The sequence below is a fragment of the Eublepharis macularius genome, chromosome 15 (assembly GCF_028583425.1).
Source record: "Eublepharis macularius isolate TG4126 chromosome 15, MPM_Emac_v1.0, whole genome shotgun sequence".
In the NCBI taxonomy this organism is placed as follows: Eukaryota; Metazoa; Chordata; class Lepidosauria; order Squamata; family Eublepharidae; genus Eublepharis; species Eublepharis macularius.
The window spans coordinates 54,580,934-54,596,644 of NC_072804.1; the positions used below are offsets into that span (position 1 = coordinate 54,580,934).

At 47.0% G+C, this 15,711-nt stretch overlaps 1 protein-coding gene across 1 annotated transcript in view; it reads right to left on the reverse strand.

Moving 5' to 3' along the window:
- Window positions 1-15,711, reverse strand: part of LOC129342993 (cation channel sperm-associated auxiliary subunit gamma-like) — a 51,705-nt gene that overhangs the window by 21,946 nt on the left and 14,048 nt on the right. The window contains exons 12-17 of the mRNA XM_054998953.1: window positions 14,236-14,352; window positions 10,121-10,250; window positions 9,747-9,858; window positions 8,244-8,402; window positions 7,304-7,422; window positions 6,536-6,749 (exon numbers count right to left, since the gene is read on the reverse strand). Coding sequence (XP_054854928.1) covers window positions 6,536-6,749; window positions 7,304-7,422; window positions 8,244-8,402; window positions 9,747-9,858; window positions 10,121-10,250; window positions 14,236-14,352 — 851 coding nt within the window. The remainder of the gene's footprint in view (window positions 1-6,535; window positions 6,750-7,303; window positions 7,423-8,243; window positions 8,403-9,746; window positions 9,859-10,120; window positions 10,251-14,235; window positions 14,353-15,711) is intronic.

Below are 15,711 nucleotides of genomic sequence, written 5' to 3' on the forward strand. Positions count from 1 at the left end.
TCCTCCTGCCCTAGCAGTAAATAAGAGAATCCAGCAACATCCTGAATCCTTTGGTACTGAAGGAGTTGGAATCAGGATGCATGCTGGACCACTGCCTTGTCAACAAGCAGAAGTCTGAGGCCAAATCCTCCCTTCTTGTCATCAGGCAATAGCTGAGACTATGGGATCAATACCCCCATCTTACCACAGGACAATCAGGGGCAAAACTCTAGATACCAGTCCAGAGGGGAAAGGTGGCGCTTCCCTCCCAGCCGTGAGCCAACTAGGTCTCTAAAGCTGACCTTCTCTGGGCTACAACCATGCTCTGAATTCCAAGCGTGAACCTCTACCCAGCACAAAAACTACAGAGAAAGGGTGGACCACATGCGTACACTTCCCTTCCATGTGCAGTCCAATGTCAATGCCTCAATTACTTGCAGACCAGAACAAGATCACAGACCCATCCTCGGCAAGGGCTGGGCAAAGAGGGATGTATGTACCTGCAACTACTGTTCATTGAGTTCTTCTGTGCAGACACACATTGGGACTGCACACGCACAGGCCTGCTGACTGGAGAAACTTACTAGCTTCTTTAGAGCTCCGTTAGGGGCCGCTTCTCCCTGGTCACATAGATTAACCGTTTTCCCCACCTAAAATGGACACATGACCTAGAAGGAGTGACCCCCCCCTTCAGTTCTCCTGAGCCACCGTGAAGCCAAACTAGTTACCACCAGAGAGCTCACAGAGGGGCAGGAGGGAGGGATGTGTGTCTGCACAGAAGACTTCGATGAACAATAGTTACAGTTATGTACAACCCTGTTTTCATCTTCGTTCTTCTGTGCATCCCCACATTGGGAAGATTACCAAGTTAGACACAATAAGGAGGAGGGGTGAATCTCTCCAACTCAATTTTATTTGCTTACAACATAAGAATATCACTGAAGTACATTGTCAATACTCTAAACACGAATAAACAGTTTAACGTCTCTTTTTTTATTGTTCAACATGAACCATAAGGGTGGACTACAAAACATGTATATAAATATAAAAACTGTTTTGTGAATACATGTATAATAAAGTACATAATGGCAACCCAAAACCTTTGTGTTTGATTGACAAACGATATTTTCAGGTCGTAACAAGTAACATAGTCCTTGGTCAGTATTTTACACAAACAAGGAATGTAACACCGCCCGTGCTATGGCAACATGTCACATGTGACATCTACATCCATTGCATAATGTTTTCTAAGGTAAAGGTAAAGGTAGTCCCCTGTGCAAGCACCAAGTCATTACTGACCCATGGGGGGAAGTCACATCACAACATTTTCTTCAACACTTTTTGTTACGGGGTGGTTTGCCACTGCCTTCCCCAGTCATCTACACTTTACCCCCAGGAAACTGCAGGCTAGAACTGAGGACTACGCTGTCAGAATAGATCCAGAGGAGTTAGCCATGTTAGTCTGTAGTAGCAAAATAGTAAAGAATCCAGTAGCACCCTTAACACTAACCAACTTTATTGTAGCATAAGCTTTCAAGAGCCACAGCTCTCTTCGTCAGATGCATCGTCAGCTTTCGAGAAGCACAGCTCTCTTCATCAGATGCATCTGAAGAAGACAGCTGTGGTTCTCAAAAGCTTATGCTACAATAAAGTTGGTTAGTCTTAAAGGTACTACTGGATTCTTTACTATTCTGTTAGACTAGATTCTCAGGAAGTTCACTCACTCTCCTTGCAGAAGTAATTGCTACTAAAAACACACACTTTCCAAGAAAGCAGTTCCAAGGAACATGTAGCCAAAAGCTCAAAAGGTTTCAACATAAGTTGTGAGAGCACCAATGATAGTGACCACTGGGGAACAGAGGGTGTAACAAGCAGATGAAGGTTAAACATGCCCTTCAGGAACTTTTTAGAAGTTGGGTGAGAAAACACTGTATGCCCCTCAACCTGTTCATGACAGGCTGAAATAGCTACCAGGTGTACCTTCAAAAAAGTCATAGCCAGGCCTTTGGACTTCAAAGAACACAAATAATCTAAGATGTCATATAAAAATCATTTAACTGGTGACATACCTTTTTTGTCGGTCCAATACACAAAGTGTGTCCATTTTGATGTACAAGACCTTCTAGTGGAAGGTCTCCTGGAATTCAGAATCACAAGTTGTACCTCTGGAGAACAACCTAAAGATTGGGGCATATATACCAGACCGTCAGGTGTAACCTCCCCAGACCATGGTGAAACAGATCTCCGCATATCAGAATGTCAGGGACCACAGGGAGTGTAATGTACAACAGATCTAGTAACTTTGGCAAGCAGATTTGTCTTGGCCAAAACCGGGTTACTAGAATACAGTTTGTGTTGTCTTGTTGAATCTTGCACAACACCTTCACAATTAAGGGGAATGGCAGGAAGAGGTAGAACATCCGACCCGACCATGTGTACTGGAACATGTCCCCCAATGAGTTGGGGTCGCTCCCTGGTAGAGAAAAAAAAAGGGGGGTACCTTTGGGTTGGATGCAGTGGCAAAAAGATCTACCTCTGGTACCCACCACTGGGCAAACACAGACTCCAGATAGCAGTCATTTAGAGACCGCTCGTGACTGGTATTCAGCTGTCTGTTTAACACATCTGCTTTGGCATTGTCCATTCCAGCAATGTGAATGGCATGTATAGCAACTCTATGGCCATGACCTCTGCACAAAGGGTCAAAGATGCAGTATCACCCTGCTTGTTTAAATAGTACATTGCTGTAGTATTGTCTGTTTGGATCTGTACTTCTCTGCCATGCAGTAGAGCTGCAAAAGAGACAAGAGCAAAGCGGATAGCTCTACGTTCTAAGACATGAATATGTAGGGATTGTTCTTTAAATGACAACCAGTCTTGAACAGACAAAGGACCACAGTCAGCCCCCCAACCATAAGTGGATGCATCAATCGTTACGATTCTCTCACAACATCTAGCTCACTGGGGACTCCCCCAGTGAGATTAGTTTCTACCAACTACCACCTTAGAGATCTTATAACTCTAAGAGAATGTACCCTTGCATTAAATCTCCTAACAAACCAATTTTGTAATGATTGCATATTTGAGCGAGCAAAAGGCACTACCACTGTTGTGGCCACCATATGACCTAGTAATTTCTAGATTCTCCACACTGGTTGAAAGCGGTTCCTAGAAAACGTAGATACCAAGGATACTAAGGAATAACCTTAGTCCGTTTGGGTGGGAGAGTAGTTCCAACCATCATGGCATTTGAGATGGCAATGCAGGCTGCTCTTCTGCTGGGTTCCAATTTAGATCCAGCAAAGCTGATAACCAGACCTAAGTGGAGACACGGGTTCACCAAAGTGCCACATCCCATTCTAGTGCTATTCACTAGATGGGGCCGTAACCAACTAATCATCTAAATATGGAAAAACAGAACAGCCTTGGGCCCTAAGATGTTCCACTACTGGGGCCATACCTTTGGAGCAGCAGATAAGCCAAAAGGTAAGGCAGTGTATTGAAACACTCCGTCGTGTTATTTAAAACAGAGGCACTTCCTACGGTCTTTACTAATTGCAATATGAAAATATGCATTTTTAAGATCCCACACTGCAAACCAAACATCCTTGTCCAACAGGGGATGTATGGCAGAGGGAGTCACGTTTTAAACTTGAATACTTTAAGATACCAATTAAGGCCTCTTAAGATCTAAAATGGACCTTAGACCTCCATCCTTTTTAGGAACCGGGAAAAATCTTGAGGAATACCCTTGCATGTTATCAACCTCATGCGTTTCTTGAACGGCTCCTTTCTCCAGCAGTGAATTGATCTCAGCTTCAAGTTCCTGTAGAGTAAGGTTCACGGCCCAAAAGGCACAACGCAACCAGGGACCGCCAGCCCCTGAGAATAATAGGCCAACAGCCTCTCAGTGAGACACGGGTTTAGGCCGGGTGTGGCTGAAACACGTCAGAACTGCTCTGAAGGCCCTTGGTTATCCTTCTGCTTAGATGTTTGCTGCAAAGGCCTCCTCTCCTCCTGGATTGCTGGGAAGATTGATACGGGCGATGAAACTGGTCTTGAGGTTGTTGGTATTGCCTACAGGGTCTTATTATAGCATTGGCAGCTATGCTGATGTCGAGGAAAGTACCTTGGTTTGTAGGCATCTTGGTCCTGCGCCACTCCCAGAGATTTAGCCGTCTGATGGTTCTTTTTCTTCTGGGAAAGAGTCTCGTCAGTAGCTGCTGCAAGCAAAGTTGGCCCCTCAAAGGGCATTTCTTTGACCCTGGTTCTGGTCTCAGGTGGCAAGGCGGTAGATCTCAACCATGAATGGCGTCGGATCAATATGGCACCAGCCATTCCCTTGGCCAATGTCTCCACAGCGTGGCGACCGGCATTCATTTGTTATTTGGACACTCATGTAGCTTCCATAACAGACTAAACATCACCCTCTTGTCCGCTGGGAGGTTGGTGACATAGTCCGAAAACTTCTCCCGTAAGAACACTTGATAGGCACCCATAATCCACTTGGTGGTTATCAATGCGTAGATTAAGGGCTGAGACTGAACACTGTCTTCTCCCATACATGTCGATTTTCTTGCCTTCTTTGTCCGCAGGCACAGAGTGTGAACCTTGCCTCTGCTTTTGAAATTCTTCAGTAACAAGAGAAGAAGGCACTGGATGTTTGAAAAGAGAGGGCCATGTATCCTGCTTCACCTTATACATGGCCTCCACCCTCTTAGAGGTAGCTGGAGATTTTGCTGTTTATTCTCACATCTTCAAGATTACTTCATCTAGCCCTTCAACAATTGGGAATCAAACTGATGCTGGAGCATCACTATAGAGTCTGCCTAACAACTTGCCTGAAGCCTTTGGAGTAGAAGACGACACATCTAAGTCAAGTGCTTGCGCCATCCTAGCCATTTGCTCAGCACATAAGCAAAGATCTTCAAAGGGTGAGCCAGAGGATGGTGCCACATTCTCATCTGGCGATGGGTCTGATGCTTCAGATTCATTGTCCGGTGATTTTGTACGGTAGTCAGCATCCTCTTCCTCGGAATCATAAGAGCACTGCAACTGAGATGGAGACAGAGGAGGAAGCCACATCCTTACTGCAGATGTAGAAGGTTGTGGTTCCAATGTATCAAAACCCAGAGGACCCCCAGATCAGTGACAGTGCTATGGGGGGGGGCGGGAATGCAACAAGAGAGATGATGCTCTTGTTGAATCGCACACCTTGGTTCTGAGGACTGCCAGTGCTCGGATCCATGGTCACTATAGGCTTAGAGCCGGAGGCCTTACCCACAGGGTAGCGCCTCAGACCTGACCCAATGTATCACTCACTGGAGCAAGTTTCAGAAAGGATGCCAATTCAAACCTGTGCTCAGTCGTCCAAAGCCCAGAGTCGGTAGCCAACGAAGTCAGGTCCAGCCCTCGAGACTCACCTTCCGATGAGGAGTGGCCAGACGAGTGAAGGTGCGGTGACGGAGTCTTGGGAGGGACTAAGATGATCTCCTCCTCAGACTGATGTTCCTTCAATCGACTCCGGCGCTCCCGGGTGGCTCCAGCACTCCCTGCACTGACTAGATTTGGAAGTATGTTTAGTCTTCTTCAGTTTCTTTGCTGGAGGTTCCAAGGAAGGTATTAGTTCCAGTGAAGTATACGGAGCTGACGAGTCAGATCCGACCTCGGCGTCGACCTCACAAAAGTCATGGATCCTGCCCTGGAGCATCGATCCAGAGTGGCCAAGGGCTTCTCAGCTTTCTTTGTGGAAACAGCCGAGTACCCTATAGAGAACGATTTCTTTCCTGTTGCAGAATCGGCTCTGGAGAAAACTCTCCCATAAAGCGGTCTTGACTCTCTGGGCCCTTTTTGGGCCCATTTCTGGCCTTTGGGGTAAATTGTGGGCAGAAAGTACAAGCCCCAACTTTATGCCCCTCACCGAAACAAATCAAGCAAAGATTGTGCTGATCAGACCTTGTCATTTTTGTACCGTATTGGTTACACTGCTTGAACAGCAATTTATCAGACATCGCAATCGACTCACTGACGATGCGTTCATTGAAATTGAAACTCCAGATCTGAAGCAAAAGCCAAAAAATGAAGCCAAAGTCCAGTCCAGAAGTCAGAAAGTAACAAAAAATTCCTTCAGAAGCACCAACTAGAAGAATTAAGAACGAGCTCAGAAGCAAAGCTCCTCTCTTCGCAGCAGCTAAGAGAGAACTGAGGGAGAGGGGGTTGCTCCTCCTAGGTCACGTGTCCGTTTTAGGCGGGGGGGGGGGGAGTGGTTAATTTATGTGACTGTGGAGAAGCGGCCCCTAACGGAGCTCTAAAGAAGCTAATGAGTTTCTTCAGTCGGCAGGCCTGCGTGTGCATAGTCCCAGCGTGGGGATGCACAGAAGACCGAAGAGGAACGTACTTGTTGCACATCCTTCTTTTCAGCCGATGCTTCTCATGAATACAAAGACCAGTAGCTAGGTCCTACTTTTTGTGACACAAATGAAGACCCTCATCCACCCCAGATAGCTTGTTTCTCATGGCTGAGAGGGAAAGGGGAAGGAAGGAGATGTCTTCTCACTCTGTTGTAAGCTGAGTGTAGCCACAACAGCTGGAAGATCAGTCCCTGGTAGACAGTCAGAGACTTCTTGTCATGGAAGCCCGTCTTCTCCATGATGTCGGGTGGCTCAGTACGATAATACTCCTCTCGGGTGTAGCGCTGCGGGGGCGGCAGTTCCACTATGTTCACCCTGCCAAACGGGCAGGTGTGAGAGAACTTGATGTAGTCTTTGCCACTGTGAACAAGGAGCAGGGTCAGGAAACAGCCTTGGCCCAGAAGCCCCCCCCCTCCCCCACGAGTGAGCAAGCAGGAAGGTGGGCACTGTAGCCCGACAGAAATACTTGGGTGTCCCACCCTCAAAAACCATTTGAAGGTCTCCATAGTGGCTTATTTTGCCAGCAGCTCCAGACACACAAAACTGTTTTCTGTCTCTGCCTGACTCTGAGCAGCCCCAGGCCATAGACCTGCTCAGGAGGAGAGGACTCCCTTGTCACTTGACACCCACTGCAGAATCCTTAACAATACCCTGGGGCTTTTGCCTTGGCTTCAGGCTGGCCACTTCTTGCTTGCCAACTGTGAAAAGGAAATGGGGTCCTCTCTGGGTCCAAGCACCAGTGCATCATGGAACACCCACACAAAGGTTGTGCTTGCAGGGTTCCTGTCAGCTGAACATCTTCAGCGGGTGAAGCTGGTGAAAGGACTTCCCCCTTCTGCTAATCTGCTGGTTATCTTCTGCTTATCTGAAAGCAAATTCAGAACTGAAACCCCGTTCTGGCAGATCACACTTACTTGTACGGATACAACCGCTGAGGGTTCTCGATTATATGATTGTAGGTCAGGATGTACCGCAGCGGGGTTGCCCTCTTGAATAGCTTTCCATTGCCAAGGGCATCCTCTATGTAAACCAGCTGAAAGAAAAGAGGACTGCTTCTGCTGAGGAATGTTTCAAGCAAGACTCAGAGGAGGGAGGCACCCAAACATGGCAGGAAGAAACTATCTCACAGGACACCCACCCACCTACCCCTGCACTTAAAACGCACACTTCAAATTGTCTTTCCAACCCAGTGGCCTGCTTTAAATGCACTCCAGTGCAAGAACAAAATCCTACAGGAAAGCACCTGTGACTTTCCAGTGCCACGTCTAAAACTGAGAGTCTTTTTACACGAGAACGCTGAAGTGTAGGGAGACACAATGCTAGCCAGGAAGCGTAGTTTAAAAAGACAAGAGTCAAAGGCTCTGTCAATTTCACCTCTCTACAAAGCCCCTCCTCAGAGGGTTTGTTAGTTTCCTTTTCCAGTCCCAGAAGGGGAGGTGAAATTGACAAAGCCTTTGACTGTTGTCTTTTTAAACTAAACTTCCCTGCTAGCATTGCATCTCCCTACACTTCAGCATTCTGGAATAAGAAGTCTTGTTCAGAGAGACTCTGAGCCTCAGCCTTGTCTGATTAAGGCAAAATGAAACAAAAGTCCAGGGGCACCTTAAAGACTAACAACTTTTGTTTCGATATGAACGTTCCTGTGTCATAGCCCTCCTAGTTTGACAGACATCATGGGACAGCAAATCATACTGCAAAATCTTATAGGGATAGGGGAGTCAAGGCTTGGTGTGAATGACACCAGGAGTCTTCTGAGTGGAGTGGCTGTAGAAAGGCTAGGGGTCAGACCCGTCATAAATCAATAGAATTAGTAGTTACACATTACACATGTAGAATTAAGGCTGCCACACCCACCTCTCTCAGCTGAAACTTCTCATAGAATAAACTGACCAGCGACTCTTGCAGCCCAAATCTCTTTGACCCACTCATCAACTGCAGACTTCTGTACATCGTATATGCCCTGGTTGGATAGATCTTTCTGATGATGGAACTGCCTTCATGGGAGATCCAGACCTAGACAGACAGACAGACAGACAGACGAAGCCTCATGTACAGCCCAGACCTGAGTGCTGGAGCCTGTCAGTGGGAGTGTAGCCCTGAATGGTTTGCTCATAGACAAATTTGGGGTCTATTTCTTGTTGCCATACCAGGATAAGCTACCAGCCTGGCAGACTTGATGGGTGGGAGAGGGATTAGAATGTACAGAACAAAGCCATGCCCACTGTTTTGAACCTGGGCCTACCTCCCAGAGCATCCAAACCAGTAACGGCCTTCAGTCCCTGCAAAAGAAGTACAGAAAGCTTCGACTTCAACCTCTCCCACCCAGACACTGTAGCCAGGGTTGGAGCTCTCTGGTGCTCCCACTCTCCCCCAAGCCCAGCTTCAGGTATGAGGAAGAAGAGCTGGGAACACAGTGCACCCTCCTCCCCATCCCTGCCTCACCTTGCCTTTGGGAGAGACCAAAAGGAATGTTGAACTTACAACAAATATGAGGGTTTTCTATTATTATCAGCAAATGAATGGCATTCTGGGCAGAGCTTCTCCTCGCTTCTCAGGATGCCTTCCTCCACCAAAAGAGAAGGGACAAAGGTCCCCAGTTCCGACTTCCTCTGGATGCAGTGTTAGCCGGATCCTGCAGCAACGTTCTCTCTCTCTCTCTCTCTCTTTCTGTCTCTCTCACACACACAAACATACAGCGTGCTCACAGAAGTCATTTGGCTGGTCCTAACCTAAGGAATTGTGGAGACTGCATTCTCATTTCTTGCTTACAAACAGCCAGTCACCACCACTCTTAGGTTGGAGGAATGTTTGGGGCCTCATTGTTGGGTCCGTTTGGAGAGCATATGAGCAGCGAACATGCCGTAACTCAATGCATGGATGGGAGAGCTTGTACAAGTCCTACAGAAGTCCTCCATATATCTATAAAATGGCTTCTCAAGTGCACGTTCGGGGCAGCCAATCCATGGCAGGGTCAAACCCACTGCCCTGGCTGGCTATAAATGGGAACAGGACTCATAATAACAACAACAACAACAAACAAAAATAACAATAATAATAATAGATTTATATACTGCCCTTCAGGATGACTTAACACTCACTCAGAGCAGTTTACAAAGTATGTCATTATTATCCCCACAACAATAGTCACACTGTGAGGTGGGTGAGGCTGAGAGAGCTCTGGAAGAGCCATGACTGACTCCAGATCACCCAGCTGGCTTCAAGCAGAGGAGTGGGGAATCAAACCCGGCTCTCCAGATTAGACTCCTGCGCTCTTAACCATTACACCAGACTGGCAATCATCACAGATTGGTCTTGAAGTCAGAGCAGAATGACACAAGACAGATAAAGATGACATACCTGTTCATCATCCGTCACACAGGCATATGGACCCATATAGGACTGAACAAAATACTTGATGGAGGAATCACTGCGAAAGTTGGACAGGTACAAGTAATTCTTCAAGTCGTTACTATAAAGAAAAAAGGGTTTTAGAAGAGGGGGGATTACACATCCTCATCCCTGAATCCCTTTTTTGAATTGTGGATTACAGCCCCAGATTAAAAGGGAGCCAGTAGTGCCAAACTTCACACACTGCAAATTCTTTTGTTAAAGTTTTAAACAGGTTTCACTGCTATCCTTTGTAACAGTGAGCCTGCTTCTAATGCTGGATGAAGGCAGGAGCCAGGGAAGGAGGCCACACAGCCACCTGCACAGACATGGGAGGCTCTTACCTTTGCAATATCATGTTTCCCCAGATGTAGAATATTAAACTGAAAGGATTATATGATATTCCTCGGGGTACCATGGGGATATCTGTATATTGCTCCTGCCCGATCATCACCACAAACCCTTGATCTTTGGCTGCAAGGGAAACAGGGAGGTGTGGCTGAGGGCCAAGCTAGAAGTGACAAATTACACTTGAATGACAAGTGAACAGACTCATGTGTATTCCTCCCTTGTTCACTTGCGCTCCACTTGCACTCCACTCAATCAGTGATCAGCAATAAACAGGGAGGAATACACGTGAGTCTGTTCACTTGTCATTCAAGTGTAATTTGTCACTTCTAGCTTGGCTTGCCAAACTTTTCTCTGAAAGATCTACCTAGTTTAGCATATAATGAGATGCCCCCTTATTTCCCTGCCACTCTGTCTGCTCTCAGCCTCAAGTTAAGATTCCAGAAGAAGCCCCATTTTTGAAAAAGGAGATTTTGTCCTGTAAATTCAAATTGTCAGAAGAGGTGGGAGGCTGTTCTAACTTCCTTGGGACCTCCCCTTCCCAAACAGACAGGAGGCAGATTTGGCTTGCAATTGATGATTCCATCATTGCGGAGGGTCCCTCCCTTCTCAGACCTGACCACAAAGAACAAGAAAACCTAGTATGTGAAATATCAGGAACTATTAGAGCTCTCTGCTTAGATTGCCAGGGAACAGAGTTCAAGAGCTATGGAAGAACCACAGAGTGATCCTCCCATCCCAAGCCCACTGTACCATGCCAGTTCCCAAGCAAGAATTGACCCACCCACAGGAACAGCTTTCAGGTGGGGAGATTGGTGGGGGGGGAGGCTCCTGCAATCAAGGCTATGGGGTTCCCTACAGAACTGCAGGTGCCAGCTAGGATTTACCCTTGCAGTTATAAAGGGGCATCAAAGAATTACTGTTTCTTACAGTCAGGTAGGAACTTAGGAACGAAGGAAAGAACCTCATAATGTTCCGTGGCTGCAAATCAAACAAAGAAAAAAAAAACAGCCAAGTGAGAAAAGCAAAGCAGAAGTAGGCAAGCTGAAGTCCACCGTTCACCAGCAAGCGACTTCTAAAAGGCTGAGATCCTCAGGCAACTTATTTATTGAAACATGCATTTGTGTTTATTAATTTATATCACACTTTTCTCTGAAGATGGTGATAAATAAATCATATGTTGGCCCCAGAAACCTAATTAAAGGATTCCATGTTTGGGCTGTTAGCAGAGTTTATCGTGTAGCAGAGGAAGCATGATTATAGGTGGTTGTGAGCTACTTCTGCTGGCTGATGTGTGTGTGGGAGAGAAAATAACAAAACATACACTTGCATATATTTAGAAAGGAATTAAGAGGTCTTTATTGTAGGAACTCCATACTCTGATAGGAAAGGAGGAGAGACAGATCCTATCTACCTATCTAGTCTAAGGATGGGCATGGATGCTAGAACAAGTCCTGCATCTATGCTGCCAAGATGGAGAGAGGAGAAGGAGACAGGTGTTGCCTGGAACAATGCCAGGAAGAGAAGAAGTCAGAGGGAAGAAGTCAGCAGGAAGAAATCCTGAGAATAGCAATCTGCGTATCAAATGACAGAGCAGTAAACAATAAACAGAGTGCCCTGACCTCTCTATCTGTCTAACTCTTTGGTTTGTCCCTCTCTGAAACCTGAGGAAAGGGACAGCGCTGAATCCTCCTCTTCCAACAGATGGGAATAACATTAATAATAATAACATTCAATTTATATACTACCCTTCAGGATGACTTAACACCCACTCAAGAATGGTTTACAAAGTATGTCATCATTATCCCCACAACAACAATCACCCTGTGAGGTGGGTGGGGCTGAGAGAGCTCCTAGAAGCTGTGACTAACCCAAAGTCACCCAGCTGGCTTCAAGTGGAGGAGTGGGGAATCAAACCCGGTTCTCCAGATTAGAGGCCCGTGCATATGATCCTCCCCTCCTCCATTTTCTCCCAACAATAACCCTGTGAAGTAGGACAGGCTGAGATAATGAGAAAGGTCCAAGGTTACCCAATGAGCTTCCATGGCAGACTGGGGATTCAAACCCAGGCCAACTCTCTCTGACGCCTTCTCTTCCCCCTCCCCAAAAGGAGCCAATGCTGCGGAGAGTATCCTGAACATCTCCAACCCGTTTGTGTTACTTGATCTCACAGCAGCATTTGACACGGTTGACTATGATTTGTTGGCCAGCCGCCTTGCCGACGTGGGGATTAGGGGGACAGCCTTACAGTGGCTGGTCTCCTTTCTCCAGGGTCGGGGACAGAGGGTGGCGCTCGGGGGAGATCTATCGCCCCGTCACCCTTTGGTGTACGGGGTTCCCCAAGGGGCGATACTCTCCCCGATGTTATTTAACATCTATATGCGCCCCCTCGCCCATTTGGTGCGGAGGTTTGGGCTGGGTTGTCATCAATACGCGGATGACACCCAACTTTTTCTGTTGATGGACGGACGGCCAGACACGGCCCCAGACAATCTGGCCAGAGCTTTGGAGGCTGTGACGGCATGGTTGAAACAGAGCAGGCTGAAATTGAACCCAGTGAAGACGGAGGTCCTGCAGCTGGGACGGGGGCTGCCAGATGTTGGGATCCAGCTCCCTGCCCTGGATGGTACTCTTTGCCAGTGGTAAAGAGTCTGGGTGTGCTCCTGGATGCCTCCCTATCGATGGAGGCCCAGGTCACGGAGGTTGCCAAGTCTGCATTTTTCCATCTTCGTCAGATCAGGCAACTTGCCCCCTACCTGACGCCCCAGGACCTGGCTACAGTGACGCATGCAACGGTCACCTCCAGGCTAGATTACTGTAACTCACTCTACGCTGGGCTACCCCTGGGCCTGATCCGGAAACTACAACTGGTCCAGAATGCGGCAGCACGGGTCCTGACTGGTATACCTTACCAGTCACACATCACACCTGTCCTGCGCCAGCTGCACTGGCTTCCGGTTGAATTCCGAATCAGGTTCAAAGTGTTGGTTCTTACCTTTAAAGCCCTGAGTGGGTTGGGACCGGCATATCTTCGGGACCGCCTCTCCCTGTACGTTCCCCTGAGATCACTCCGATCAGCAAATAAATATTTACTTGTGGTCCCCAGCCCTAAGGAAGCCCGCCTCGCTTCAACCAGGGCCAGGGCCTTTTCAGTCCTGGCCCCAGCCTGGTGGAACGCTCTGTCAATGGAAACCCGAGCACAGCGGGACATATTATCGTTCCACCGGGCCTGTAAGACAGAGCTGTTCCGCCAGGCGTTTGATGATTGAAGGGGGCGGTGCCATGTCGGCCTCCCACCTTTGGGGTGAGGAAGGTTCTCCCCACCACTGCACCTTGTTAATTTGTTTTATTATTTGTATATTGATTTTAGTTTTTGTTTTTATCGATTTTAACTGTTCACCGCCCAGAGCCCCTGGGGATGGGCGGTATATAAATTGAATAAATAAATAAATAAATAAAAATAGTCCCAGGCTTTGGGCATGTTCACAGACAGTGTGTGTATGTGGGAGGGGGGAGGTGTCACCATTTTAATCCCATGCATTCCAACCCAGCCCACATTAGAAGCATGAGTGCACTTCAACTGCTCCCGATTGCAAGTTCCTATCAAGATCAATGTTTTCATTTTGGAGCAGTTTGCCACAGCTGAACAGGAAGACATGAGAGAACAAAAACCCCATCTCAGAAGGCAAATTCTGTGCTGAAATTAGAAGTCTCTCCTTTCCATTTAATCTATCAATATGGAGTATAGAATTATCTGACAAGAAGGTCTGTTCGTAGTACCTATGAAACTGCACCCAAACCCATGACCTGATGCAGCATAGTGGGGAGAAGGCCGCCATGCTCTAGAGTGCCACTATTCTATGCAAAGTTGTGGGGAAGTCCAAGTTCATATGTCCATTCAGTCCCAAAGCCCACTGGGTGCCCTCGTCCCCTCCACCTAACTTCCTTCTCAGGGTTATCACATAATTACTGTATCAGCAAGCCTTTGTAAATAATCTTCTGTCAATTCTCTCTCTCTCTTTCTCACACACACACATACACACACACAAACAAAACGAATGGAGCCTCTCTGTGCCTTGTACTGTTAGCTGTCCGAAAATGGCATGCTCACCTCGGTAGTAAGCCATAATGTAGTAAGAAGAAACGTTGCCTTCAAGTTTTGTGTGTATTAGCAGAAAGAATTTGTTGGATTCGGTGTCAAACACGGTCCACATTAGTTCGCATGGTGCTAGAAATAAAAAAGGCACATCTCAGAGGCAAATAGTTCCTTTGCGGGGGGGGGGGGGGGAGGGCATCTAAAAATCCAGGAACTGGTAATGCTTCATCAAGTAGCTACTGCAGAATTCTGGGATTCGTTCTTGAAAACTTGTCTTTGGATAAGTCCAAAGTTCTCCAACTGTGAGGACGGGAGAGGAGTAGACGGGGATGTGAAAAGAGCCCTGAAGCAATCTGGACCAATTGGGCCCTGCACTGCTGGTGCGCAGCAGCCCTCTCCTCACTCTAACCTGGGTCCGAGATAGGACCCTCCCATGCTGCTAGTAAACTAGGAGCCCCTCTGTACAGCTTGCTTGCTAGTAGTCCCTCAGGGCAACAGCCTCTTAGGAACTTTTTTGGTAAGGTAAATGATCGTTTATATAATATATAATCAACAAACAGATCTGACTGATATATCAAAAAACAGATCTGACTTAAAAAAATTAAATCCCACCCCCACCCCTCCACAACCAGTTCCACAGAAAAGAACTTTCCTCCAGGCCAGATTGGCCAGGGATCCTTGCCTTCCTCTGGGCGTAGAGAAGGGGTCACTGGGGGTGTGACGGGGGTAGCTGTGAATTTCCTGCATGCACAATGGGCTGGACTAGATGACCCTTGGGGTGCCTTCCAGCTCTCTGTTTCTATATTTCTATTTTTTTTAAAAAAAAAACTGGTTTAAGACAAAATCTGAATTTAATGCAAATATATAATCTCTTGAAACTCAATGAATCCCACCATGGGGAGGGGCAGAACATTTGCTGGGCATGTAGGAAGTTCTACATTCAATCCTCAGCATATCTAGCTAAAAAGATTGGGGAGTAAGTGATGTGAAAAGGCCTCCATCTGAGACCCTGGAGAGCCACTGGCTGTCTGAATAGGGAGTATCAACCTTGATGGACCACAGGTCTGATTCAGGATTAGTTCAGTCATTTGCCAGGCACAGATCTGAATGGGGTGGGATTCTAACTCAGGAAGATGGTTGTTGGCCTCCGCAAAAGACAGGAGGACACCGCTGTCAATCCTCCATCATCCCAACTGGTACAGTGTGCCACAAACACAAAACAGGCTCTTTTGCTTTTACTAGTGTCCCAAATAAAAGAAGTTTATATTTCCAGACAAGCAGGGCCCACCCTGAATTCCACTCCCAAAGGGGATAATTTATCAATCTGTTTTTTAGCACTTTTGCTTCATGAAAACTCTTACAAGATGAGGTTGCTTCAGCAGAATAGATCTTCAACAGACACAAACTATTTCTGCTGGCTGGGTGCCCCTTTTTGTAACCCGTGGCAATTTTAAAGGCATGGACCAAGAGAATTTAGCTACGACCAGCTCC